This window comes from Nomascus leucogenys, chromosome 8, assembly GCF_006542625.1.
Source record: "Nomascus leucogenys isolate Asia chromosome 8, Asia_NLE_v1, whole genome shotgun sequence".
NCBI lineage: Eukaryota > Metazoa > Chordata > Mammalia > Primates > Hylobatidae > Nomascus > Nomascus leucogenys.
In genome coordinates this window covers 38,382,226-38,410,178 of record NC_044388.1, presented here as the reverse complement: position 1 = coordinate 38,410,178, position 27,953 = coordinate 38,382,226, and the positions used below count along the sequence as shown (strand labels likewise).

At 42.1% G+C, this 27,953-nt stretch overlaps 2 protein-coding genes across 3 annotated transcripts; one reads left to right on the top strand and one right to left on the bottom strand.

Annotated features, from left to right (window-relative positions):
- Positions 1-24: 24 nt before the first annotated feature.
- Positions 25-14,386, top strand: TTI2 (TELO2 interacting protein 2). Of its 2 annotated transcripts, XM_012508541.2 has the most exons (7): positions 25-1,198; positions 3,232-3,418; positions 5,788-5,880; positions 9,327-9,514; positions 9,690-9,833; positions 12,848-13,010; positions 14,063-14,386. In XM_012508541.2, the coding sequence occupies exons 1-7, from the start codon at positions 555-557 to the stop codon at positions 14,165-14,167; spliced, it is 1,524 nt and encodes a 507-aa protein (XP_012363995.1). In that variant the 5' UTR covers positions 25-554; the 3' UTR covers positions 14,168-14,386. The 2 variants fall into 2 exon arrangements, with proteins under 2 accessions (XP_012363995.1, XP_030672943.1); XM_030817083.1 differs by lacking the exon at positions 5,788-5,880.
- MAK16 (MAK16 homolog) lies at positions 11,998-27,953 on the bottom strand. The gene is made up of 10 exons (XM_003269562.4): positions 27,872-27,953; positions 24,688-24,737; positions 24,486-24,595; positions 24,317-24,381; positions 23,976-24,127; positions 22,754-22,808; positions 17,486-17,560; positions 16,586-16,702; positions 16,029-16,094; positions 11,998-14,903 (listed from the first exon to the last, which is right to left on the bottom strand). Exons 1-10 carry the CDS (start codon positions 27,884-27,886, stop codon positions 14,706-14,708), a joined length of 903 nt encoding a protein of 300 aa, XP_003269610.1. The 5' UTR covers positions 27,887-27,953; the 3' UTR covers positions 11,998-14,705.

Genomic DNA, 27,953 nt, shown 5'->3' with positions numbered 1-27,953 from the left:
AGCCTTGTGTTTTGCGGCAGCAATATGAGCTAGGTCCGGATCCTGCTAGACACCGGCGGGCGCGAGCCGTTGCAGGTATCTGGAGGTGGTTACGTTGGTGACATGACTCAGAAGTTTATTTCTTTAAACTTTTAAGTTTTTTTTCTTTTTAGTCTTCAGAAAGGCAACAGTAGTCTTTTAAAGTCACTGTTACAAGTGTAAGACTCTTTTACTCCCTGAGAGTCCCCTTTCCCTTTCTTGCGTCCCTTCCTTTCTTTCTTTCTTTTTTTTTTTTTTTTTTTTTTTTTTTTTCTGAGACGGAGTCTCACTCTGGCGCCCAGGCTGGAGTGCAGTGGCGCGATCTCGGCTCACTGCAAGCTCCGCCTCCCGGGTTCACCCTTTCTCTTTATTCTTATCCCGGTCAGACTCGCCCCCTCCTCCAAGACATTATTCCGTTTTATTTGATTTGATTTTAGTTCTCTTTGGGTGATCGCTCCTTCCCTTTTCAGCGGATCCCTCCCCGCCTCCATCGTCGTCCTGTGGGAGAGACCAGCCTTCTGGTGCTGCGGTCAGGAATGGAGCTTGACAGCGCTCTGGAAGCCCCATCGCAGGAAGACTCTTCTTTGTCCGAGTTGTCTCACTCCGCCCTTGGACAGGCCTTCTCCAAGATTTTACACTGTCTTGCCCGCCCGGAGGCACGACGAGGCAACGTAAAAGATGTAACTCTTAAAGACCTCGGTGATCTAATAGAAGCCACCGAATTTGATAGGTTATTTGAGGGGAATGGTGCTCGGCTTCGCGGAATGCCAGAGACACTGGGGCAGGTGGCAAAAGCCCTGGAGAAGTATGCAGCCCCCCCCAAGGAGGAGGAAGGTGGAGGTGATGGGCACTCCGAAGCGGCCGAGAAAGCAGCCCAAGTTGGGTTACTGTTTCTTAAGCTGTTAGGGAAAGTTGAGACTGCTAAGAATTCCCTGGTCGGCCCTGCATGGCAGACGGGCCTGCATCGCTTGGCAGGACCCGTTTATATTTTTGCCATCACACACAGCTTGGAGCAACCATGGACCACTCCGAGATCTCGGGAAGTTGCTAGGGAGGTGCTCACCTTACTGCTTCAAGTTACTGAATGCGGTTCTGTGGCAGGATTCCTACATGGGGAAAATGAAGATGAGAAAGGGAGACTTTCGGTGATATTAGGGCTTCTCAAACCCGACTTGAATAAGTGAGTACTCCTGCCCTTTGCCACTGACTTGAGCCTCACAGTTTATTTTTATATTTTATTATTTATTTATTTTCGAGACAGAGTTTCACTCTTGTTGCCCAGGGTGGAGTGCAATGTTGCGATCTCAGCTCACTGCAACCTCTGCCTCCTGGGTTCAAGCGATTCTCCTGTCTCAGCCTCCGGGGTAGCTGGGATTACAGTTGCCCGTCACCACGCTTGGCTGATTTTTTGTATTTTTAGTAGAGACAGGTTTCACCATGTTGGCCAGGCTGGTCTTGAACTCTTGACCTCAAGTGATCCATCCGCCTTGGGCTCCCAAAATGTTGGGATTACAGGCGTGAGCCACTGCGCCTGCCCTAGCTTAATTTTTTATAGCGTTAGACCTCAAAGGAAGCTCAGTTTCTTCATCAGTAAAATAAGGGTGCTGCAACCACAGATCTCTTAAGGCCCAGAAACGTTGTGATTTGCTATAAGTGACATAACTGGATAGTGGCAAATTGGAGGTCATAACTGAGGTGTTCGGGCTCAGTTGTCCAGTGCTCTTGCCAGCCCTTAGGACGACTGCCTAGGAAAATTGGAAATTCTGTCCCACTTACTTGGAGTTAATAATTACAAAATGTGGCAGGGCGAGGTGGCTCACTTCTGTAATCCCAGCACTTTGGGAGGCCGAGGAGGGTGGATCACTTGAGGTCAGGAGTTCGAGACCAGCCTGGCCAACATTGTGAAACCCCATCTCTACTAAAAATAAAAAAATTAGCTGGGCATGGTGGTGGACGCCTGTAATCCAAACTACTCGGGAGGCTGAGGCAGGAGAATCGCTTGAAACCGGGAGGCAGAGATTGCAGTAAGCTGAGATTGGGCCACTGCACTTCAATCTGGGCAACAGAGCAAGACTCCGTCTCAAAAAAAAAAAAAAAATTACAAATTACTAGAATTTGGATGGGGGATTTGGAGAGGATTTAAACTAATGGTTTGAATTTAGACTTGGGGATCTTGAATCTCATTACTACTTGTTAGAGAAGGATGACTATCAGCTAAGAAAGCCATGTTTAGGATAAAAAGTGAAAAGCACCTTTAGATTACTATTAGCTAAAGTTCTTTCAATGAGTTTCCACTTGCTACTTTGTTAGCACTGGAGTAATGAGAGAAAAAGTATCTGTAACTGTCGTTTTACCAGGAACATGGAGTTAAAAGGCTTGATTTTGAGTTTCATGCTTCTATTTGTTTCTCAGAGTAGGACCAGATTAGACAGTTCTCTGAATCTGTTTGTTTCTAATATAAAGATAATATACTTGGCCAAGTGTGGTGGCTGACACCTGTAATCCCAGTACTTTGGGAGGCCAAGGCTGTCAGATCACTTGAGGCCAGGAATTCGGGACCAGGCTGGGCAACATGGTGAAACCCCGTCTCTACTACAAATATAAAAATTTTCTGGGTATGATGGTGCAAGTGTGTTGTGTAATCCCATCTACTCGGGAGGCTGAGGCAGGAGAATCGCTTGAGCCTGGGAGGGGGAGGTTGCAGTGAACGTAGATGGTGCCACTGCACTCCAGCCTGGGCAATAGAGTGAGACTCTATTTCAAACTAAATATAATGTACCTATTACACAGTAATTATTTTGAGAATTAGTTAAGTCATGTGTACACTCACTTTATTAGCTATTAACAGGTGTTCAAGTATTGATTCATTTGTTTCCTTAGTGTAATACTACTAATACATTTCCTTTACTCCTCCCTCCCTTCTCAGCATACCTTCACCATCCATCACCGTAAGTCCTTTATGTAGCTGTGGTTATAATTGGCTCCTTCTCATTGGATAGGCTTTAGACCCAAAGCCCTGGGTGATTATTTGGTATAAGTTATGGAAGTTATTTTAATCCAGATCTTAGAATGTATGATATAGAATCAAGAGTTATCTTATGTGCGTTGTATTTTTTTTTTTCAAAGACATGAAAATACTGTTTAGCTTGAAGTAGTTTATTTTTTTGCTACTTATCACCATGTCACTTAATGTAATTCTGTGTATTCACTTAGGGAATCCTGGAAGAATAACCCTGCCATCAAACATGTTTTCTCATGGACTCTGCAACAGGTCACTCGGCCCTGGCTGAGCCAGCATCTGGAAAGGGTACTTCCCGCATCATTGCTCATTTCAGATGATTATCAGACTGAGAACAAAATCCTGGGTGTACACTGTCTGCATCACATTGTGCTTAATGTGGTAAGCAACCTCTGCCTTGTCATCTGTGTTGACAGGACAGATTGAGTCATTCCTGGCTGTTCTTCATTTCTAGTAATGCTAAGTCATTCAACTTTACTTATTTGTATTTTTTCCTCATATTTTTCCTCTATCAACCTGGTAGAAGTTGTATCCTATAGGTAATGTAATAACTAAAATGATAATTATAGAAGAAACAGGAAGGCATGGATCATTATCAAACCGAATAACCAGATCTTGAGAACTGGTTAACAGTTGATTTTCTTTCTTTCTTTTTTTTTTTTTTTTTTTGAGACGGAATCTCACTCTATCACCCAGGCTGAAGTGCAGTGGTGTGATCTCGGCTCACTGCAACCTCCACCTCTTAGGCTTAAGCAATTCTCCACCTCAGCCTCCTGAGTAGCTGGGATTACAGGCGTGTGCCATCATGCCCAACTAATTTTTGTATTTTTAGTAGAGATGGGGTTTCACCATCTTGGCCAGGCTGGTCTTCAACTCCTGACCTTGTGATCCACCACTGCACTTGGCCTACTTCCTTCCTTTCTTTCTTTCTTTCTTTTTTTTTTTTTTTTTTTTGAGACATTATCACTCTGTCGCCCAGGCTGGAGTGCGATCTTGGCTCACTGCAGCCGCAGCCTCCTGGGTTCAAGTGATTCTCTTGCCTCAGCCTCCTTAGTAGCTGGGGCTCCCTAGTAGCGGCCACCACACCCAGGTAATTTCTGTATTTTTAGTGGAGATGGGGTTTCACCATATTGGCCAGGTGCGTCTTGAACTCCTGACCTTAGTTAATCTGCGTGTCTTGGTCTCCCAAAGTGCTGGGATTACAGAGATCAGCCACCACGCCCGGCCTACAGTTGACTTTCAAAGAGGAAAACAAAACAAACAAAATCAGAACCTGAAAGGGACTATACCCAAATGTGGAAGCTATTACTCAAGGAAAATTTTTTTAAAAAAACTTTGTAGTATGGACCTTTTAAAATATACACAGAAGTAGAGAGAGTGGTATAATTAATCTCCATGTACCTACAGAGGAGAGCCAGAGGTCACCTCCAACCCTGCCCCCCTGCCTTTTTTTTTTTTTTTTTTTGAGGCAGATTCTTGCTCTGTCGCTTAGGCTGGAGTGCAGTGGTGTGATCTCAGCTCACTGCAACCTCTGCCTTCCGGGTTCAAATGATTCTGGTGCGTCAGCCTCTAGAGTAGCTGGGATTACAGGAATGCACCACCATGCCCAGCTACATTTTTTAAAAAAATTTTTGGTAGAGGTAGGGTCTCACCATGTTGGCCAGGCTGGTCTTGAACTCCTGGCCTCAAGCGATCCACCAACCTCGGCCTCCTAAAGTGCTGGGATTGATTATAGGCGTGAGCCCGGCCTCAGCCCCCCTTTTATCTCTTAGTGAGCTCTTTTCCTGGATCTAGAAACCAAATTGACAACAGGCAGATTAACAAGAGGAAACTATACACATTTTATTAGTTTTACGTGTAACATAGGGATCTTCACAAGAGAGAGAATTCTGAAGAAGTGGCCAAAGCAATATGCTTTTATACTTTTTAGACAAAGAATTATAAGTTTTTCATTTTTTTTTTTTTTTTTTTTTACTACCCCTAGCCAGATTTTCTTTGTCCTGTCATTTTTTCTGACAGGACAAAGAAAATCTGGCTAGGGGCAGTACATTTTCCTTTTTTTTTTTTTTTTGAGACAGGGTCTTGCTCTGTTACCCAGGCTAGAGTGCAGTAGCACAATCATAGCTCACTGTGGCCTCAACCCCCTGGGCTCAAGTGATCCTCCCACCTCAGCCTCCCAAGTAGCTGGGACTACAGGCACACACCACCAGGCCAACTAATTTTTTAATGGTTTTTTTTGGTAGAGACAGGGTCTTGCTCTATTGCCCAGGCTGGTCTCGAACTTGGCCTTAAGTGAGCCTCTCACCTTGGCCTTCCAAAGTGCTGGGATTACAGGTGTGAGTCACTGTGCTTGGCTCTAGGGTGGTCACTAGGAGATATATGGTTGTGGGTGGTGGGGGGATGGATAGGTGGAAGATAAAGGTTACTTTGTTTAGTTTATGTAGGTCCATTGCAGCCTTCAATTCCAAGTCTCTGTAAGGACTGTTTTCTTACCCTGGTATGGAAAGCATACCCCACCCAGAGGAATCTTTTATCACTTGCTGCATGCAGAAAGAGACAAGTCAGCTCGCCCTTTCTGAATCTACAGTTTCTGCAATATTTTCAACTTGAAACAATCATGATACCAATCTGGCATATTTTGGGATGGCATGTTCTTCATGCTTCATACCCATAATCCAATTTCAAAGATAGTCAACATTTGCCAATCTTGGGAAACTGTTCTTTTAATTTTATGATTTGTCTGGTTGCAGCCAGCTGCTGATTTGCTCCAGTATAACAGAGCCCAGGTCCTATACCATGCCATTTCCAACCACCTGTACACGCCAGAGCACCACCTCATTCAGGTAATAGTATGATTTCTTCATAACTCTGTCTGGATTCTCTGAATCTGAGTAGAAGGTTGCATTGTGTGAGTAGTAATAATTGAGAGACATTTTCCTGACTTGGAAAGTGAGGATGATAACTAAAAGCTGTTGCCAAGTTAAAAATATCTCAGCACCAAGCAGGCTTCCACATTCCTGAGTCTCCACAGATAAGACAGTATTTTTTCTTCATCTGAGTCAATTGTATATTACTTTGGGCTGGGCGTGGTGGCTCACACCTGTAATCCCGGCACTTTGGAAGGCTGAGGGAGGCAGATCACCTGAGGTCAGGAGTTCAAGACCAGCCTGGCCAACATGCCAAAACCCCTTCTCTACTAAAAATACAAAAAAAATTAGCTGGGCATGATGTTGTGCATCTGTAGTCCCTACTACTCAGGGGGCTGAGGCACAAGAATCATTTGAACCCAGGTGGCGGAGGTTGCTGTGAGCTGAGGTCATGTCACTGCACTCCAGCCTGGGTGACAGAGCAAGACTCCATCTCAATTAAAAAAGAAAAAAGCCTGGCACGGTGGCTCATGCCTATAATCCCAGCACTTTGGGAGGCTGAGGTGGGTGGATCACGAGGGCAGGAGATCAAGACCATCCTAGCTAATATGGTGAAACCCCGCCTCTACTAAAAATATGAAAAATTAGCCAGGCATGGTGGCACGCGCCTGTAGTCCCAGCTACTCGGGAGGCTGAGTCAGGAGAATCTCTTGAACCCGGGAGGTGGAGGTTGCAGCGAGCCAACATCGTGCCACAGCACTCCAGGCTGGGTGACAGAGCGAGACTCCGTCTCAAAAAAAAAAAAGAAAGAACAAAAAGTACATTACTTTGGGGGCAGCTTTAGGGGGCAGCTTTGTGTCTGAAAAGGTCTATTTTTATTAGTTTAAGTGTTCTGTTTTGCCTTATATCAGCACACACACTTGAAATTTCCTGCATGTTAGATATCGGAGTGTCATTTATTATTTCATCCAACAGACATGGTTCCAAGAGTAAATGAATCGCATAGGGATTTTTGGCTTTAAGATAAGCTTTGGAAAAGACATTTATGTAAATACAAATATGTACTTAGATGTCTACATATATATACAGTACAGAATGATAACTGCATTAGAAGAGGTTTGTATAAAGTGCAGTGGGTGGCCAGGCACGAGGGCTCACGCTTGTAATCCCAGCATTTTGGGAGGCCGAGGCGGGCAGCCCACCTGAGGTCGGGAGTTCAAGACCAACCTGACCAACATGGAGAAACCTCGTTCTACTAAAAATGCAAAATTGCCAGGCGCAGTCGCTCACATCTGTAATCCCAGCACTTTGAGAGGCTGAGGTGGGCGGATCACAAGGTCGGGAGATCGAGACCATCCTGGCTAAAACGGTGAAACCCCATCTCTACTAAAAATGCAAAAAATTAGCCGGGCATGGTGGCACATGCCTGTAGTCACAGCTACTCGGGAGGCTGAGGAAGGAGAATCGCTTGAACCCGGGAGGCGGAGGTTGCAGTGAGCCAATATCGCGCCACTGCACTCCAGCCTGGTGAGAAAGCGAGACTCCATCTAAAAAACAAATGCAAAATTAGCCAGGCATGGTGGCACATGCCTCTAATCCCAGCTACTCAGGAGGCTGAGGCAGGAAAATTGCTTGAACCCAGGAGGCAGAGGTTGCAGTGAGCCGAGATCGTGCCATTGCACTCCAGCCTGGGCAGCAAGAGCAAAACTACATCTCAAAAAAAAAAGAAAAAAAAAAGGTGCAGTGGGTATCAAGCAATAGGTAACTGACTAACCAGGTTTGGGTTGACTTTAGGAGGTTTTGGGAAGGAGGTAATACTTAGCTTTATGAAGGATGAATAAGTAAGTTTCTTAGGAGGGAGAAAGAAACTCCAAAGACAGAAGAAACAAGTTATATAAAATTAGAGGTGGAAGCAACCTTGTTTCTTTTTTATGCCTTACTTCCCTCCTTTCCCCCTCCCCACCCTGCTGCCTTTATTTTTATTTTTATTTTATTTAATTTATTTTTTTGAGGTGGAGTCTTGCTCTGTCATGCAGGCAGGAGTACAGTGGCGCGATCTTGGCGCATTGCAACCTTTGCCTCCCAGGTTCAAGCGATCCTTCTGCCTCAGCCTCCCTAGTAGCTGGGATTACAGGCAGTGCCACCATGCCCAGCTAATTTTTGTATTTTTAGCAGAGATGGGGTTTTGCCATGTTGCCCAGCCTGGTCTCAAACTCCTGACCTCAAGTGATCCGCCTGCCTTGGCTTCCCAAGATGCTAGGATTACAGGCATGGGCCACTGCATACAGCCTCTTTTTCTTTTTAAACAGTATTTTAAATACTGGGTATTGAGAATCCAGATTGTAGCAGCCAGAAAGGCTGGGGTTCTTAAGGTGGTAGAGAAAATAAATTTTAAAAAACCAAAACACCAAGAGAAAAACTGAAGGTCCCAAGAAAGTTAAAAGGAAGTAGCTGAACCAAGCTTGTCCAACCCACGGCCTGCATGTATCCCAAGATGGCTTTGCGTGCAGCCCAACACAAATTTGTAAACTTTCTTAAAATGTTGTAAGATTTTTTTTGCATTTTTTTTTTTTTTAAAGCTCATCAGCTATCATTAGTGTTAGTGTATTTTATATGTAGCCCAAGACAATTCTTCTTGCAATGTGGCCCAGGGAAGCCAAAAGATTGGATACCCCTGGCCTAGACACTGCAACTTCAGCAAGTAGGGTGGTCAAATTTGACCCAAATCTGGAACATCTTAGATTCTGCTTAAGAGCAGTTTTATTAAAAGTATGTGTAAATATTTGCCGAGTGCAGTGGCTCATACCTGTAATCTAAGCACTTTAGGAAGCCAAGGAGGGTGGATCACTTGAGGCCAGGATGGTGAAACTCTGTCTCTACTAAAAAATAGAAAAGTTAGCCAGACGTGGTGGTGCACACCTGTAGTCTCAACTAGTTAGGTGGCTGAGGCACGAGAATCGCTTGAGCCTGAGAAGCGGAGGTTGCAGTGAGCTGAGATTGCACCACTGTCCTTCAGCCTAGGCGACAGAGTGAGACTCTGTCTCACAAAAAAAAAAAAAAAAAAAAAAATGTGTAAATATCATGTGTCACTAAGTCACTTAGACTTAGTGACGTAGTAACAATAGACTTAGATTCCTAAAATCTGGGTTAAAGTCCCAGCTCTGCCATTTTTCCCATTTTATAAATTAGCAAAGAATGGTCCTGAGGAGAATGTATTGATTTGAGACTGTCAGATGGAGATTAAGAATGTAAAAAAGTTTGAAAATATAAAGTAATGTGCACTTCATATAGATTACTAGTATCTTAGAATTCTCTGTTATGGACCCTAAGGACGTTAGATTAATGAAGTTCTAGAGAAGTCAGTGAGTATTGTAAATGCAAATGGATAAACTATGCAGCATCCTTCCATTCCTTCCTCCTAGGCTGTGCTCCTGTGTCTGCTGGATTTATTCCCCATCCTAGAGAAAACCCTGCACTGGAAAGGAGATGGAGCTCGACCCACCACCCATTGTGATGAGGTCCTGCAGCTGATCCTGACCCACATGGAGCCAGAGCACCGCCTTCTTTTACGCAGGACCTATGCAAGAAACCTGCCAGCTTTCGTGAAGAGGTGAGTCCCTGGGTTTTTATTTATTATTATTTTATAGAGACAGGATCTTGCTATGTTGCTTGAGCTGGTCTCAAGCTCCTGGCCTCAAGCAGTCCTCCCACCTCAGCCTCCCAAAGTACTGGAATTATAGGCATGAGCCACTGCACTGGCGTCATATTTTCTCTTTCATCTTTAGGTTGGGGATCCTAACTGTCCGGCACTTAAAGAGGCTGGAGAGAGTCATCATTGGTTATCTGGAGGTTTACGATGGACCTGAGGAGGAAGCTAGATTGAAGATATTGGAAACCCTAAAACTTCTCATGCAACATACTTGGCCCAGGTAATAGCAGCCTTAAGGCGCAAAACTCAGCTGATTTTCCCTTGAGAACTTGCTTGGATGTATTTAATACATTCAGTACAAAGTATTAAATGTATACTAAGTATTTGAATACCTCCCATTTTCACATACCAACAGGATTTTAAACTGAGAAAATGGCATTAGAAAGATAAAATATACTGTAGTTACTTGAGGTGCTCATAGTTGACCCTTTTACCAGGTATCAGTTCCAGATTGACACTGTTAAATCACTTCTCTTTGAAACTCTAGTGTATCTTTTTTTTTTTTTTTTTTTTTCGAGATGGAGTCTCACACTGTTGCCCACGCTGGAGTCCAGTGGCGCAATCTCTGCCCACTGCAACCTCTGCCTCCCGGGTTCAAGTGATTCTCCTGCCTCAGTCTCCCAAGTAGTTGGGATTACAGGCGCCCACCGCCAGGCCCGGCTAATTTTTTGTATTTTTTAGTAGAGATGGGGTTTCACTACGTTGGCCAGGCTGGTCTTGAACTCCTGACCTTGTAATCCACCTGCCTTGGCCTCCCAAAGTGCTGGGATTACAGGCGTGAGCCACCATATCCAGCCTTTTTCTTCCTTTTTTTTTCTGAGATGCAGTCTCGCTCTGTCACCCAGGCTGGAGTGCAGTGGCACGATCTCAGCTCACTGCAACCTCTGCCCCTCCTGGATTCAAGCAATTCTCCTGCCTCAGCCTCCTGAATAGCTGGGATTACAGGTGACCTCCACTATGCCTGGCTAATTTTTTTTTAATTTTTAGTAGAGATAGTGTTTCACCATATTGGCCAGGCTGGTTTCGAACTCCTGATCTCGTGATCGGCCCGCCTTGGCCTCCTAAAGTGCTGGGATTATAGGCATGGGCCACTGTGCCTGGCTATATATCTTAAGAATGGTTTAGATTGGTGTTTTGCAGAATCCCCATCTAGGTACTCTTTGATGCCCCACAGGAAAAAAAAAATTCTGTGGTCAAATAGGTTGGGAAACCACACAGGTTGTACCTCTCTCTAGATTTAGAATGTGTATTAGAAGATTAAAGGTCATTTAGAAGTGTTGCAATGAAGACGTTTGCTTAACTTTGTTAATCCTAATGTTCTTTAAATCTAACTGAGAGTAGAGTACTTCATAGCACATCATTTAACATCTGCAGAGCAGTGATCAGAATACCAATCTAGAGGCCGGGTGCGGTGGCTCACGCCTGTAATCCCAGCACTTTGGGAGGGCAAGGCTGGTGGATCACCTGAGGTCAGCAGTTCAAGACCGGCCTGGCCAATATGGTGAAACTCTGTCTTTACTGAAAATACAAAAATTAGCTGGGCATGGTGGCGTGCACCTGTAGTCCCAGTACTCAGGAGGCTGAAGCAGTAGAATCACTTGGACCCAGGAGGCAGAGGTTGCAGTGAGCTGCGATGGAACCACTGCACTCCAGACTGGGTGATGGAGCGAGACTCTGTCTCAAAATATAAAAAAAAAATTAAAAATTTAAAAAAAGAATAAAAAATACTAACGTAGGATATACTTGCTTGGAAATAATTCCAACTCTGGTTTGAGGTAGGTGTCAGGAACTGGAACCCAAACTTGAGTCAGCAGAAGCATCTCTTGCATAGCTGAAAGTTGAATTCAGCCAGAGAATCTAGTGCCCCAACAACATGTAGTATCTATTCTGGACCATATTCTCTCACTTCCTTATAAATGTTCAAAGAATCCAGAGTAACATTCCCCATGACAACCTTTCCCTTAGGCATATTGGTAACTAGGTTGCATTTGTTTACTATTTTTCTCCCTACTGAATTATAATCTCCAGGATAACGGAAAACCACATCTGTTATATTCTCCCAAAGTATGCTCAGTACCTGGTATTAGGTATACAAATATTCGAAGAATGAATGGATTGGAAGAGAATGAATCAATGGATGAATAAAATCGAATCAGATTGTCGGGTCTTTAAAGAGCAGAGACCAAGATTCCAAGAAGGGAGAGTGAATAAATGTAGGGAGGTAGAAAAGGAATATGTGTGTATGTGTGTGAGGGGGTGGAGCATGGGAAATGGAAAATAGAGCCGATTATAAGTTGAATAACAGAGGGCTGAGAGGCACCCAAACCATAGGAAAATGAGGAGTATTTAGATAGAGATGAAAACTTTTTTCTCCCAGTCACGCATCTGTCCATAAATATGATTTATTGTACATTTCACATTGTGTTTTCACATTATAAGTTAAATTATTTTCCACCTTTCATTAAGGTTTTTTTAGGGCTTTTTGTTTATTGTGGTAAAAATACATACAAATTTTCCATTTTAAAGTGTACAGTTCAGTGGCATTAAGTACAGTCACAATATTGTGCAGTCACTAGCATCATCCATTTCTAGAGCTTTACCAAGGTGATTAAAACTTTTAGAAAGGTTAATAGTTACAAGTAAGTAGGCTGGACTTCACTGATGAGCTAGGATCTGAAATTAAATGACAGAAAAATTCAACTTGATACTAAGTCCCAGAAGCCAAGCTCATTTCCCTCACTCTATCTTTAACTTCCAGGCCTAAGATGGCATTAAAGTTAAGATTGGGAGCTCTCTCCAAGCATAGTTCAGTTAATAGAGTTGAAAAATAAAAGTATAGGCCCTTGGTTAGGGGAGATCCTGGTTTCCACTTCTCAGCCCATGAAGGAGCTGTTGCTTACAGTAGAACCAAGCTTCTGGAAGGAAGGAAGAGAGCAGCATGGCAGAGGGTGTGTGTGTGTGTGTATAGGGAATATGCTAAGGAAGAGAGCAGCGTGGCAGAGGGTGTGTGTGTGTGTGTGTGTGTGTGTGTATAGGCAGTATGCTAACAGGAGACTTGAGGGTAAGAAATCTAGAGGCTGTCTTTGGTTCTGTTTTTAGGTCTTTTTTATTTAACTTTGACCTAAGTTCCTTAATTTATGAAATGATAGCTTTCCACTTGACAGTCTTTGAAGTCTCTTCCAATTTTAATATCCAGATTTGGAGTATGAACATAGCTTTTCTTCCTGATTCCAGAGTTTCCTGCAGACTTGTGGTCTTACTGAAAGCTCTCTTGAAACTGATTTGTGATGTAGCAAGGGATCCAAACCTTACACCTGAGTCTGTTAAGAGTGCCCTGCTACAGGAGGCCACAGACTGCCTGATTCTCCTGGACCGCTGTTCTCAAGGAAGGGTAAAGGTAAGGCAGACTGAAACTTGGTTTCAGTTGGGCCTCATTATCCTTACATAATTCCTATGATTGATTATAGTTTACTATGTATGTGCCTGACCAAGTCTGGAAATGAACATGGAGGGTTTTAGGTCTCCATATGAGCCCTCTAGCCTCAAAAGAGCTTCATCTTTTTTCTTATTCATCTTTTAAAGCTATTCAGAACCATTTAGAACTAAAGGCAGGAGGATCAGCACGTCACTGGGGCTAAGGACGAGACAGAATGGGCAAAAGCATTATGATCAAAAGTTTGTAAAATTTAAGTTCTGTTCTAGTCTTCTGAATTAAAAAAAAAAAAAAAAGTAAAAATAATGGGCTATAAGCTCCCAGGAATAATAACATAAATAGAGCATTTCAGATGTTTCCAGTTTTTTAGGGACAACCATCTTTTAGGTAGATGTTTTTCCCTATTCTTAATTTATCTACATGGAAATTCTTCCTTTGGTTTCATATTCCACAAAAGTTCTCAAAGCCACAGCATATAATAGCTGTGTACTTCTATGTATTTAATAAACTATTGCCTCATTTCTTACCCCTTTTAGAAATCTTTAGTTGAAGACTGAAGGTAGCATGAAAAGAAATTCATGCCATAACTCACTGGACAATCTACCCAGCAGGAAAAAAAAATTCATATCCTAAAAATATGTTGAGATAGTATGAATTGTTATTTTACCAGTTTGTTCAAATTATTTCATCTTAGCTCTTTAATCTTGGGCAGTTTTCAAGCCCCAGATCCAACTTAATTTGCCTTGGCTGGAATTCTGCTGTTTCATGAGCCAGCAGGAGATTTGCAAGTACATTAACACAGTTTTTAAAGTAACACCTTCAATACATGAGAGCTAAATAAATTTAAAAATAATAATAAAAAACCAACTAATACCTATTCTGTTTAGTGACCTGTCCCTGAGTGTCATCCATTCTTTCCTCCTTTGAGTATGATACCAAGGAAGAAGAATCAGGCAAAAGGGGAAAAAAGTAATTAAAAAAAAAAAAATCAAAGCCTGTTTGGTTTCATGTTTCAGGGTCTCCTGGCCAAAATTCCCCAAAGTTGTGAAGACAGAAAAGTGGTGAACTGTATCAGAAAAGTGCAGCAGGTTTCTGAAGGCGCTCCCTACGATGGAACTTAAGACTTGTATTCACTTTCCCAAGAGGAAAGGATTTTCTTCCCATCCCAATTTGTATGAATGGAGTTATTTAAGAAAAAAAGATATTTTTACATGAAACTTTGTAAGTGAAAGCTGCTTCTTCCTTCTTTCTTTCCTTTTACCTCCATAAGAGTAGGGAAAGTAGAACAAGAAAAAAATGAACTCCTTCCATTTCTAAATAAAGTTTGGGAGAAAAAAGGACACCAAGGAATGTAGCATTTAAAATTCAGAAATATTTACATCCGTCATCTCATCCCAGATTCAAGAACTCATCTGTTAAGTTTCTCGGGCACAAGCTGTTACTTCAACACATATGCTATAAAAACACTCTTGTTCACAACTTAGCTTTCTTCACTCACTCCAGATTTCTTGCCCCACTGATGTGGCATAAATAATAAAAACACAAATATTGTGTTCAATACAACACAAAAGAGCAAAAACTGGAGGTGTGTATGTGTTTAAGATAAAAAAAAAAAACAGTTCTGCATGTTCAGTCCTGGGTATAAATGCTGAAGGGAAATCACGTGGTTTTGGCCTTGGCCACGGGCTCTGTCTCCTGCTCATATTCTATTTCCACATAGGCTCGTTTTCTCTGCAGTGGTCCTCTCAAGGGCGTTTTGCCTTTGTGTTTCGCACTAAGGGCCTTTTCTTCCTCCTCCTCACTGGAGGATTTACCATCCTGATCTTCATCACTGCTGGCATCCAGTTTATCCATATCCTAATACGGGGAGAGAAAAGATAAAGGAAGAGGGAAAACACTAGATTTCTCCAAACTCCCTTCATTGTCCCCTCAATTTAGAACAGACTAACTAGGGCATTGATTTGTCTATGTCTGTGTTCAGAAATCGTCTCTTTTTTTTTTTTTTTTGAGACAGGGTCTTGCTCTGTTGCCCAAGCAGGAGTGCAGTGGCATAGTCATGGCTCACTGCAGCCTCAAACTGCTGTAGTCAAGCAGTCCTCCCACCTCAGCTTCCTGAGTAGCTGGGACTACAGGCAACCACCACCACATCCAGCTGAATTTTAATTTTTTTTTTTTTTTTTTTTTTTTGAGATGGAGTCTTGCTCTGTTGCCCAGGCTGGAGTATAGTGGTATGATCTCAGCTCACCGCAACCTCCATCTCCTAGGTTCAAGCGATTCTTCTGCCTCAGCCTCCCAAGTAGCAGGGATTACAGGCATGTGCCACCATACCTAGCTAATTTTTGTATTTTTAGTAGACATAGGGTTTTGCTATGTTGGCCAGGCTGGTCTCGAACTCCTGACCTCACGTGATCCGCCCACCTCGGCCTTCCAAAGTGCTAGGATTATAGGTGTGAGCCACCGCACCTGGCCATGATTTTAAAAAAATTTTAGGCCAGGCCCTGTGGCTCACGCCTGTAATCTTAGCACTTTGGGAGACTGAGGCAGGCGGATTACCTGAGGTCTGGAGTTCTAGACCAGCCTGGCCAACATGGTGAAACCCTGTGTCTACTAAAAATACAAAAATTAGCCGGGTGGAGTGGCACATGCCTGTAATTCCAGCTACTTGGGAGGCTGAAGGAGGAGAATTGCTTGAACCCGGGAGGCTGAGGTTGCAGTAAGCCCAGATCGTGCTATGGCACTCTAGCCTGAGCTACAGAGCGAAACTTCATCTAAAAAAAAAAAAAAATTTTTTTTTTATTAGAGATGAGGTCTCACTGTGTTACTCAGGCTGGTCTCGAACTCCTGAGCTCAAGCGATCCTCCCATTTTGGCCTCCCAAAGTACTGCGATTATAGGAGTGAACCACGGTGCCTGGCCACCTCCCTGTTTTTTTTTTCTTTTTTGCTGCAGGCCAAAGGACAATCTTTTTACCCATAAAGCTCACCTCAAAATCACTTATGTCACTCTCATCTACCTCATCATCTTCAACAAATTCTCTTTTCCCCACATCCTATAAATAAAACATAACTGTTAGGTTCAGAATACATAATGAAGATTCAGATTAGACATCTAAGTTAAGTACAAAATAACATAATGAGAACCACAGTCTTTTCGCTAGGCAACGAAAATTTAGTTCTTCCTAAGTTTAATGCTTCTGAATTTTAAAAATTTTAGGGCTACCAGATCATTCTAATTCTTGATTTAAATTATTAGCAATAAAACATCCTCATCATGGTTAAAAACTAGATACAGACAGGAAAGGCTTTATAATTTGTCACCTTGCAGGAACAATTTTAGAAGACCAATAAATTAAGACTAAAACTGTTAATGGTTTGTTGGTTAGCCTGAAGAACACAGCAACCAGTGCTAAACCAAAATTAATCACGTGAAAGAAAAAAGAAGACATATCATTTTTGGTTAGCGGACTAAAGATGATATTCTGTTTCTCAATTATATACAAATAGTATCTAGTAGGTTTGGCAAAACAAAGACAAGACTTACTTCCTCATCATCATCTTCATCATCTTTTTCCTCAGCATCTGAAGAGTCACTCTCTGCCTCCTGTTGTTCCAGGGCCTTGTCGAAGGCATGAATGGGGAAGTTGTAGATGTCGCCATACTGAAGAACATAAACACAGATTGGCTTTAACTACATTTGGATATTACACTTGAAGTTCCACAATCTATAAAACCCATGCATTGGGACAAATGTAATTTTGCTGACGAGGGGAAATAATAAGGAAAAAGCATACTTTAGTCATGTTGTGTGTATAAACAACACTAATTTTTAAAAAGAGAATAAAAACTTATTTCAAAGAGCCTTAAAAGACTAGGGTAATATGTAGGAGAAGCAAAACCCCATGGCTTTTATACAGAAATCTGGAATTGTTGTCTTGGGGAATGGAGTTGAGAATAATGGCAAAAAGGGAAAGGTCTCTTATAGTGAATGGAGTATCAAGGGTAACCAAAGCATTTTATGTGCTTGCATTAATTAAGGAAGCCAGGCCGATACGGATTTATTTTATTCCAGGGATAAAATTTGAGTGGATATCTTCATATCATGTTAAAAACCATTTCCCAGCCAGGCGCAGTGGCTCACGAGGTCAGGAGTTCAAAACCAGCCTGGCCAAGATGGTGAAACCCCGTCTCTACTAAAAATACAAAAATTAGCTGGGCGCAGTGGCGGTGCCTGTAATCCCAGCTACTCGGGAGACTGAGGCAGGAGAATTGCTTGAACTCGGGAGGCAGAGGTTGCAGTGAGCTGAGATTATGCCACTGCACTCTAACCTGGTCGACAAAGCAAGACTCCATCTCAAAAAAAAAAAAAAAAAAATTCCCAATATGTCTTAGCAACATGCTACCACTTAAAATTTCAGTACCCCAAAGCTAATGGCTTTCTCACCGTATCTTGTTTCAGTCTCTCCAGTAATTCCTTCTCAATGGCATTGTCCAGCTGAGCAGCTATTAATGCCTTTTCCTATAAGGGGGAAAGAGCAAATCTGTTTAATTCATCAGTGCTCATTATTCATCCTATAAAAATGGAAGAAACTACCAAGTTGTTTATAAGAAAGACAATGTAATTATTTCCCCTCCTTGCTATTACTGGCTTTTGCCTCTCCAACCAGATAGATTTTTTCTTCTTTCTCTTGTAAACTTTCTTGGGAACATTTCCATTTTGAAATTCCTATGGTTTTGTAAACAACATTCTAAATTCTAACACAGGCTTTGACAGATACAAAACATGTAAGTCTATATACATTTAAGTGTCTCAGAAATAATCTAGCAACTCTGGAGCCAGGCTTTGTAAAAGCTGAGAAAAGAGAACAGAAATCTTCATTTGTTTACATTTTCTAAAATCATGCGAGATTCCATGTGACAGAATAGGTAAAAAGCTCTTCCTCCCGTGATCGCTCATTGGAGATGACACATGACATCACCATGTACTACCACACAATAGCCCAGGATGGTGCATTAATTTGATAGTGAAAGTCATAGAGGGTTTTAAAGTGTTATACCTATAAGTTATGTTAGAATGATTACCTAAAACTGTGTAGGGGCACATGGAAAATTAGCTGGGCGTGGTGGCAGGCACCTGTAGTCCCAGCTACTCGGGAGGCTGAGGCAGGAGAAGGGCGTGAACCCAGGAGGCAGAGCTTGCAGTGAGCCGAGATCACGCCACTGCACTCCAGCCTGGGCGACAGAGCGAGACTCCATCTCAAAAAAAAAAAAAAAAAAATTTGGCTACAGCAACGTTCCACACTGTTCTCTAGAGTAGGGTGTTTACACTACAAGGGTATCCGCTGAAGTGTAGGAAGAAAATATTCAAAACTTCCACGTATCTCTTTTTCCTTAAAAAATTAAACGTCATTACTACTTTTCTTGTACACCAACATTGGTGCCTTGACTCTTGTCTATAAGGTAAATAGTTGTGTGTCAGATACGGTGAGCCAGATAGCTCAAGGGAGGAATACTGCACATAGGCCTTGCAAGTGGTAGTCTCACTCGTTTATTTAGATGACTATTTAACTGTTTATGTTTGCTTAGTTAAGTGGATTCATAGATGACACTGAATATTCTGCCAAAGATAGAGAGTAGTTATAAAAGTATGCTGGTTATCTAATGGGTTAGTACTTTTTTAAAAGTTGTAGAACCAGGCTGGCAAGGTGGCTCGCGCCTGTAATCCCAGCACTTTGAGAGGCCGAGGTGGGCAGATCACCCGAGGTCAGGAGATCAAGACCAGCCTGGCCAACGTCGTGAAACCCCGTCTCTACTAAAAACACAAAAAATTAGCCGGGCAGAGTGGCGTACGCCTGTAATCCCAGTTACTGAGGAGGCTGAGGCACAAGAATTGCTTGAACCCAGGAGGTGGAGGTTGCAGTGAGCCGAGATGGCGCCACTGCACTCCAGCCTGGGCGACACAGCGAGAGTTGTAGAACCTAAAGATGACCCATGCATTTTTCACAAAAAGAAAAATATTCCAAATTTGCCAATCTGTTTATGTAACCCAGTAGACGTTTTTAAAAATAAATACACTTAATCTGTCTCTTCCAAACAAAAGCAACATTTTAATAGTTTAAGGAAGACAATTGTTTTTTGAAAAAAAAAAAAAACAAAAAACTTGTTCTGTGAACGTTGTGAAAAGTGATTATATCTACATATGGCACTGCTGAAAACATGTCTCCTATAAAAATTGCAATCACACACTTTAAAAATGTGGAAACAATATTGTAATTCATTTAAAACTCTTCCAAATCTACATTTTTCAGAGGGTTACAAACTCAATTGGTAAAAATAGAAAAAATTAATTTCTTCTGAAAGGTTTGTAGGAACACCTGTTTGACAACTGGAGATGAAAACTCACTAACTGGACTTGAAAAAACGCCGCTCCATAACTAATGGAGCATAATGAAAAATTAAAGTACTTAAGACCACCTATCAACAATGCACTTCTCTACAATCCCTCAGTTATGACAGCCCTTCAAGACAAAATCATACTCAGCTAAAAAGCAGACTTTTGTTTCACTACATCACAATTAGTTATAATACACATTGTATTATTAGTGGAAGTGTATATGTATAATAACATTTATAGCCTGTAATGCCAGCACTTTGGGAGGCTGAGGTGGGTGAATCACCTCAGGTTAGGAGTTTGAGACCAGCCTGGCCAACGTGGTGAAACCCCATCTCTACTAAAAATACAAAAATTAGCCGGGCGTGGTGGTGCATGCCTGGAATCCCAGCTACTTGGGAGGCTGAGGCACAAGAATTGCTTGAATCCGGGAGGCAGAGGTTGCAGTAAGCCGAAATTCCACCACTGCATTCCAGCCTGAGAGACAGAGCGAACCTTTGTCTCAAAATAAAATATTTATAAATAACATTGGGGAGTACATGTTCAAAAATTTTATTGAGGTGAGCACAAGTTTGCAGACCAATGATACAGATTTTAGATACATAACTGTGATTAATGGGGAGAGAAGCATCAAAAGAAAAGCTATCCTTATCAAAATACCAATGACAAATATAAATATATAAAAAAAGAAAAATACCAATGACATTCTTCCCAGAAATAGAAAAAACAATCCTAAAATTGTTATGAAACCACAAAAGATCTAGGATAGCTAAAGCTATCCCAAACAAAACAACAGCAAAAAACAAAACAAAACAAAACAAAAACCTAGAGGAATCACATTACCTAACTTCAAATTATACTATGGACCTATAGCAACCACAACACTATAGTAATGGCATAAGAACAGACACAGAGACCAATGGAACAGAATAGAGAACCCAGAAACAAATCCACACACGTACAGTGAACTCATTTTCGAAAAACGTGCCAAGAACATACACTAGGGAAAAGACAGTCTCTTCAATAAATGGTGCTGGAAAAACTTGATCTCCATATGCAGAAGAATGAAACTAGGCCCCTATCTTGTGCTATATACAAAAATCAAACCAAAATGGATTAAAAAATCTAAGACCTCCAACTATAAAACTACAAGAAAACACTGAAAAAACTCCAGGTCATTGGTCTGGGCAAAATTTCTTAATATCCCACAAGCAAAGGTAACCAAAGCAAAAATGGACAAATGGGGTCACATAAAAAGCTTCTGCACAGCAAAGGAAACAAGAAAGTGAAGAGACAATCCACTGACTGGGCAAACTATCCACCTGACAAGGGATTAATAACCAGAATATAGGCCAGGCGAGGTGGCTCACGCCTGTAATCCCAGCACTTTGGGAGGCTGAGGCAGGTAGATCACCTGAGGTCAGGAGTTTGAGACCAGCCTGGCCAACATAGTGAAACCCCATCTCTACTAAAAATACAAAACGAACAGCCAGGCATGGTGGTGCACGCCTGGCATCCCAGCTACTTGGGAGGCTGAGGCACAAGACTCGCTTGAACCTGGGAGGCAGAGGTTGCGGTGAGCTGAGATTGCCCCATAGCACTCCAGCCTGGGTGACAGTGCGAGACTCCATCTCAAAAACAAAACAAAACAAAATCCAGACTATATAAGGAGCTCAAACAACTCTATAGGAAAAAAATTCTAATTATTGGATTAAAAAGTGAATAAAAGGGCCAGACATGGTGGCTCACACCTGTAATCCCAGCACTTTGGGAGGCTGAAGTGGGTGGATTGCTTGAGCCCAGAAGTTCAAGACCAGCATGGGCAACATAGTAAAGCCTCGTCTCTATAAAGTATATAAAAATTAGCCAGGCATGGTGGCATGCACCTGTAGTCCCAGCTACTTGGGAGGCTGAGGCATGAGAATCACTTGAACCCAGGAAGCAGAGGTTGCAGTGAGCCAAGATCACACCACTGCACTCCAGCCTGGACAACAGAGTGAGACCTTGTCTCACAAAAAAAAAAAAAAAAAAAAAAAAGGCAGGGGGCAGGGATTGGGGACGCAACAGATTTGAGTAGATGTTTTTCAAAAGAAGACATACAAATGGCAAACAGGCATATGAAAAGGTGTTCAGCATCATTGATCATCAGAGAAATGCAAATCAAAACAACGAAATATCTCACCCCAGTTAAAATGGCTTTTATCTTTTAAAAGACAGGCAATAACAAATGCTAGAGAGGATGTGGAGAAAGGGAACCCTTGTGCACTGGTGGTGGGAATGTAAATTGGTACAACCACTATGGAGAACAGTTTGGAACTTCCTCAAAAAACTAAAACTAGAGCTACCATACCATCTAGCAGTCCCACTTCTGGGTACAGACCCAAAAGTAAATTAGTATATCAAAGAGATACCCACACTCCATGTGTGTTACAGCTCTGTTCATGACAGCCAAAATTTGGAAGCAACCTAAGTGTCCATCAATAGATGAATGGATAAGGAAAATGTGGTACTTATACACGATAGAGTACTATCCAGCCATTAAAATGAATGAGATTCTGTCATTTGTAACAACATGGATGGAACCGGAGGTCATTATGTTAAGTGAAAGAAGCCAGGCACAGAAAGACAAATGTTGCACGTTCTCACTTATTTGTGGGATCAAAAAATCAAAACAATTGAACTCATGGATTTACAGAGTAGAAGGATGGTTACCAGAGGCTGGGAAGGGTAATGGGGGTGGGGATGATCAATGGGTACCCCCGCTAAAAAAAATAGGAAGAATGAAATAAGACCTAGTATTTGCTAGCAGCACAACAGGGTGACTATAGCCAATAATTTAATCGTACATTTTAAAATAACTAAGTATAATTGAACTGTTTGTAACACAAAGGATAAATGCTTGAGGGGATGGATACCCAATTTTCCATGATGTTATTACTGCATGCCTGTATTGTATTTCACTGCAGAAATTCCATTTGATAAGAATGCCCAAAATCTACTAAAGGTTTTATGTAGTATGTAAAATATGCAACATCAAAATCCTGAATTCTGAAATATTTGACCACAAGAAATTTAGAAAAAGGAGTTGTGGATTCTTTCTGTTCTCCATTACATATATCCCCAAAGCACACATACTTTAACCTGTGCTGAAAATCATAATCTTAAAATATGAAAAATCAAATGTCCTAGGCAACTAATAGTTATCTATTAGTGAACCATTATCCAAGGCCTGAAGAGTTTACATAAATGATGGTGACTGAATCTATAAGAGCCCCCCAGAAAGAAAATGTAGAAGGTATGAATATCACAACAATAAGTTACCTCTCTTCTTTTCTCCCTACGCTCCACCTTCTTACTCAAAGGAACAAGTTTCCTCCTAAGGGAAAGAAAATATATCAGAAAATCCACTGTCATGTGCTGTGTTCCTTTTTAAGGATGAGAATAAAAAACAATTGGAATTGGTGACTAAAATGGAAGCCTACTCATGTGCAGGGCAGGATGGCTGAGCTTCAGGCATTCACGGAGGCTAGCGATTCAAACAAGCCCTGGAGCCCAAGGTTGGTGCTGTAGGGCTCAGCTCAATACAGCAAGATACACTAAACGCTTCTAGAAATTTAATGCTATAAAAAGTCATATGTTTTTACATATATTTTAATCCAGCCATTTTTGTTCAGGCATTCTGGGATTCTCAGGGCATTCGCCATGCTAAAATTAAGACTTTAGTGAACTAAGAAAAAAGAATTTTCTGTCAAAGTCTGACATCATCTTTAGCATTCTCTGTAGATCACAATCAAAAAGCATTAGGGCCTAACACTCCTAGAGAAGGTATTCTGTTAATTCTGGGGATTTCGTATCACTTTTAAAAATTAGTTTTCAGTGAATCCAGAGTAAAGTTCTTACATTCCTGTATATTCACATGTCTTAGATCATTTTCAAATCTCTAAAGTTAAGATTCCCTCGGGGGTCATAGAGGAAATTTTCTGAAGGCTGGGCATGGTGGCTCATGCCTGTAATCCCAGCACTTTGGGAGACTAAGGAAGGCGGATCACTTGAAATCAGGAATTCTAGACCAGCCTGGCCAACATGGTGAAACCCCATCTCTACTAAAAATACAAAAAAAAAAATATATATATATATATATAGCCAGGCATGGTAGTCCATGCCTGTAATCCCAGCTACTCAGGAGGCTGAGGTGGGAGGATTGCTTCAACAGGGGAGGTGGAGGTTGCAGTGAGCTGAGATCACGCCACTGCAAACTCCAGCTTGGGTGACAGAGTGAGACTCCGTCTTAACAAAAAAGAAAATAAAATTTTCTGAAAGATTTTCAGACAAGGAGGGTGATAATCAAGTTGTATTCTACTGTTTTAAAAGTCCTGCCACATCAAAGGGCATACCTTTAGTCTAAGCTAAAGTTTCTTCTTAGTACATCATAACAGACTCCACGAAGTTGAATAGAAAGCCCCGAAGTTTCACAATTTCTCAACTTCAAAACAAGCTCCATAAAAAGATAGATTTAAAAATAATGAATGATCCAAATACTTACTGTCGCTTTAGTGTAAGTTTTCTAATTCGAATTAGGTATTGGGTGATCTTGGTGAATCTCTGCTTACATTTGTGTCGAATGAAACGGGGCCAGTAAATCAGATTTTCATCTATTTGCTCCAGTGCTTTCTCATAGTTTTTACTAAGCCGGACCTACCAAACAGGAAAAGGAAGTTTGAAGGGCAAGTGTAAATGATTCATTAGGTTTTCACTGTCAGTGACACCTATGGCCTAATGAGGATGGCCTCAAAAGTTAATGGTCATGGAATTGAGCATCATGGTCAAGCATGTGGCTTTGATGCTCTTGATCAGCGGTCACTGTAGTTTTGTTGTAAGGCTTACCCGTTCCCAGAGACGCCGAGGAAAAGCTGCTCGTTCTATAACCTTCATATACAAGTAGCACTGTCCTGAGGATAAAGTAAAATAGCTTTAGTGTTATTTACAGAAACTAAAGAACATCCCTGTAAAAGCTGTGGAGCAGTTCTTCTAGAAGCTAAAACTGGGGAGTTACCTTTCTCTTCTTTAATAGTGGCATACTGACTATTTGCCAGGGGACAGGATGACCGATTACACAGTCCAGTCAGGCTATACTCATTTCGGCAGAAGCTCTGAGTCTTGGTTCTAGAATGGGAAAAAAGAAACAAAGATTATAAAATGGGTTGCCAAAGAGGCAACTGAAGGAATCTTTGACCAAGTTGTAAATCGAGACTCACCTTATTTTGAAGGAACAAAATTGCTTGTTTCCTAGTGTATCCCAGATAACCTGCAAGACAAAGTAAAAGCCCATTTCAAATCCTCTGCCCCAAGAGATACTATATTAATTCAAGAAGGCAATGCCCAAAGACAGGAATGAAAGGAAGAAATGTTTTGTAAAATAGCCTGACTTGTTTACTTTTTAAAATACAAACAGCAAGGCCGGGCACGGTGGCTCACGCCTGTAATCCCAGCACTTTGGGAGGCTGAGTCGGGCGGATCACCTGAGGTCAGGAGTTTGAGACCAGCCTGATTAACATGGAGAAACCCTGTCTATACTAAAAATACAAAATTAGCTGGGCATGGTGGCACATGCCTGTAATCCCAGCTACTCGGGAGGCTGGGGCAGGAGAATCACTTGAACCCAGGAGATGGAGGTTGTGGTGAGCTGAGATTGCGCCATTGTGTTCCAGCCTGGAAAACAAGAGTGCAACTCCGTCTCAAAACAAACAAACAAAAAAACCCCCAGCAGATTCTTATAGAAAAGCTAAATACAGATGAGCAATAATCATAACTCCATTACCCAGAGATAAAATTTCATTACTATTTTGTAAATATTTTTCCAGATTTTTTTTGACACACTGTGAAATCACATTTTATATACTTCGTAACTTTCCTTTTTTCTTATGTTCATTATCCATTATTAAAGGCTTCATGGGCCCGGCGCGGTGGCTCACACCTGTAATCCCAGCACTTTGAGTGCCAAGGCAGGCGGATCACTTGAGGTCGGGAGTTTGAGGCCAGCCTGGCCAACATGGTGAAACCCCATCTCTACTAATACAGAAATCAGCCGGGTGTGGTGGCAGGTGCCTGTAATCCCAGCTACTTGGGAGGCTGAGGCAGGAGAATCACTTGAACCCAGGAGGCAGAAGTTGTGGTAAGCCGAGATCACGCCACTGTACTCCAGCCTGGGTGACAGAGTGAGAATCCATCCCCAATCCCACCCCCCCAAAAAAAGGCTTCATGGTATTAGATTTTTAGATATACATACCATAATTTTATCTCATTGAGGGCAAAGAAAACTACCTACTGCTATCCTCCTGTAACTAATGTGCTCTTTATTCATTCAGCATTATATACTTAATTTATGTAAGGCACTGACATCTCCAAGTCCTGACACACAGTAGCCACTTAAGTATTTGCTGAATGAAAGAAAGTATACTCTTTAAAGAGTTTTGTCTATCTAGTTAGGGGAAAGATAAACAAAGTATCACAAAACAGCAGGTCTGAAGGCCACATAGCATGCGTAAGAGTATGATAGCCTTTGAGTGCGCTGCCTTGAGGAACTGGGGTAAAAAAAGCTTTACCACCGTTAAAGGAAAAATATGAAGAGGGCAAAAGAATAAAACACACTTTAAGAATTTTATAGGTGTGTCTGGTGGGGGATGGTAGGAAACAGGTAAGAAGAATAAGGGAGTTCTTTTAGGCTTGTGGCTTTAAGTATCATCTCTAAATGGATGACTCCCAAATTGTTATTTCCTGGTCAGACTTCTTTCCTGAGCACCAGATTTGTATATGACATCTCCACTTCAATATCTAAAAGGCAATATTAACATATCCACAAGGAGTTCTCAATTCCACATCCCTCATAAGAACAGTCTTCCCTAGAGTTCCCCCACTTCAATAAATAAAATCACCATTGAACTATGTATTTATATCCCAAATCCTTTGATTTCTTCCTTTTCTTCTTCACTTAATCCATCACCAAAGTCTTGTCAATTATACTGACGTAACAGGTCTCAAATTCATCAATTTCATCTCCACCATTAAATTACTACCTTAGGCGAAGCCACTTTCGTTTTTTAAAAAAATTTATTTACTTTAGAGATAGGGTCTCTCTGTCACCCAGGCTGGAGTGCAGTGGCGCCATCATAGCTCACTGCAGCCTCGGACTTTTGGGCTCAAGTAGTCCTTCTGCCTCAGCCTTCGAAGTAAATGGGACCTCAGGCGAGCACCACCACGCCCGGCTAATTTTTTATTTTTTGTAGAGATGGAGCCTCACTTTTTTGCCTAGGCTGGAATCGAACTCCTGGCCTCAAGCGATCCTCCAGCCCTAGCCTCCCAAAGCATTGGGATTACAGGCGTGAGCCACTGTGTGTGGCTTGAAGCAACCTTTGTCATACCCTAGTCTCCTTGCTTTCATTTTTTCTCTCCAAAAGTCCTTCACACAGCAACTAGACAACTTTTCACAAACAGATCATTAAAAGGCCTAAAAACACTTCCTACAAGATTCTGCATGACCTCGCCCTGGCAAGCATATCTAATTTCATTACTTGTCTTACATTGTCACTTTGATGACCCTTATATTCATTCTCTCATATCTTCAACTCTTTGTACTTTACTGTTCCTACTGCCTGGATTGCTTTTTCCTCAGCTCCTCAGTGACTGGCTTATTCTTATCTTTTAGATCACAACTCAAACAACTTCTGTTCAGAGAAACCTTCCCTGAGTACCCCTATCTGAAGTGTCCCTCATCATCTCTGGTCTTTCTTTCATAGTATGATTATACAGTGTAATTGTTAATTTATTTGTTCACTTGTTTACTGTGTCTCCCCCACCAGTGTTCCAGGAGAGATGGGGCATTTTTTCTGGTTAATCAAATCTTCAATAATTACCACAATGCCTGGCACACTGTAAGCACACTGTTATTTCTCCAGCAAAAAACTCAATGAATGAGTCTAGGATACTTCCGAAATTATGACTTAGGCAGAAGTAGAGCAAATGTAAAGAAAAGCCTAACACAGGAAACGCAGATGGAAGAGTAACGCGCACATGGATCGAGAAGGACGCTTCAACTTGGAGTCAACTTCGCCAAATCCCCTGCCGCCCCCCACCCCAAGTCCGGAGCTGACAGCTGACAGCATGGCGCGACGTCCTGCATTGGTAGGCACGAAGGACGGGACACATCGACCCCATGGTCTGAGGTGACGGAGTCTTGTGCTCACAACCCGGCCGGGGCAGCGGGCAGGAAACCCCTGCTAGACACGCGTGAGAACCCATGTTGGAAAATCGGGGTTCCGGAAGCCTCGCATCCAGAGCGGCATGAGGCAACAGACCCGCTGCGTATGCGTTTTCTAAGTGTCCGAAAATGGGCAAAATTCCCTGCGCAAACCCCGGGTGTCAGAACAACCGGAGGAGACTCACATCATCCGACTGCATGGTGTCCAATGCTCAGCGTGCAACTTCCGGCAGGGTCGCGGGCGCAGACATGCTCCTTCCGGGAAAC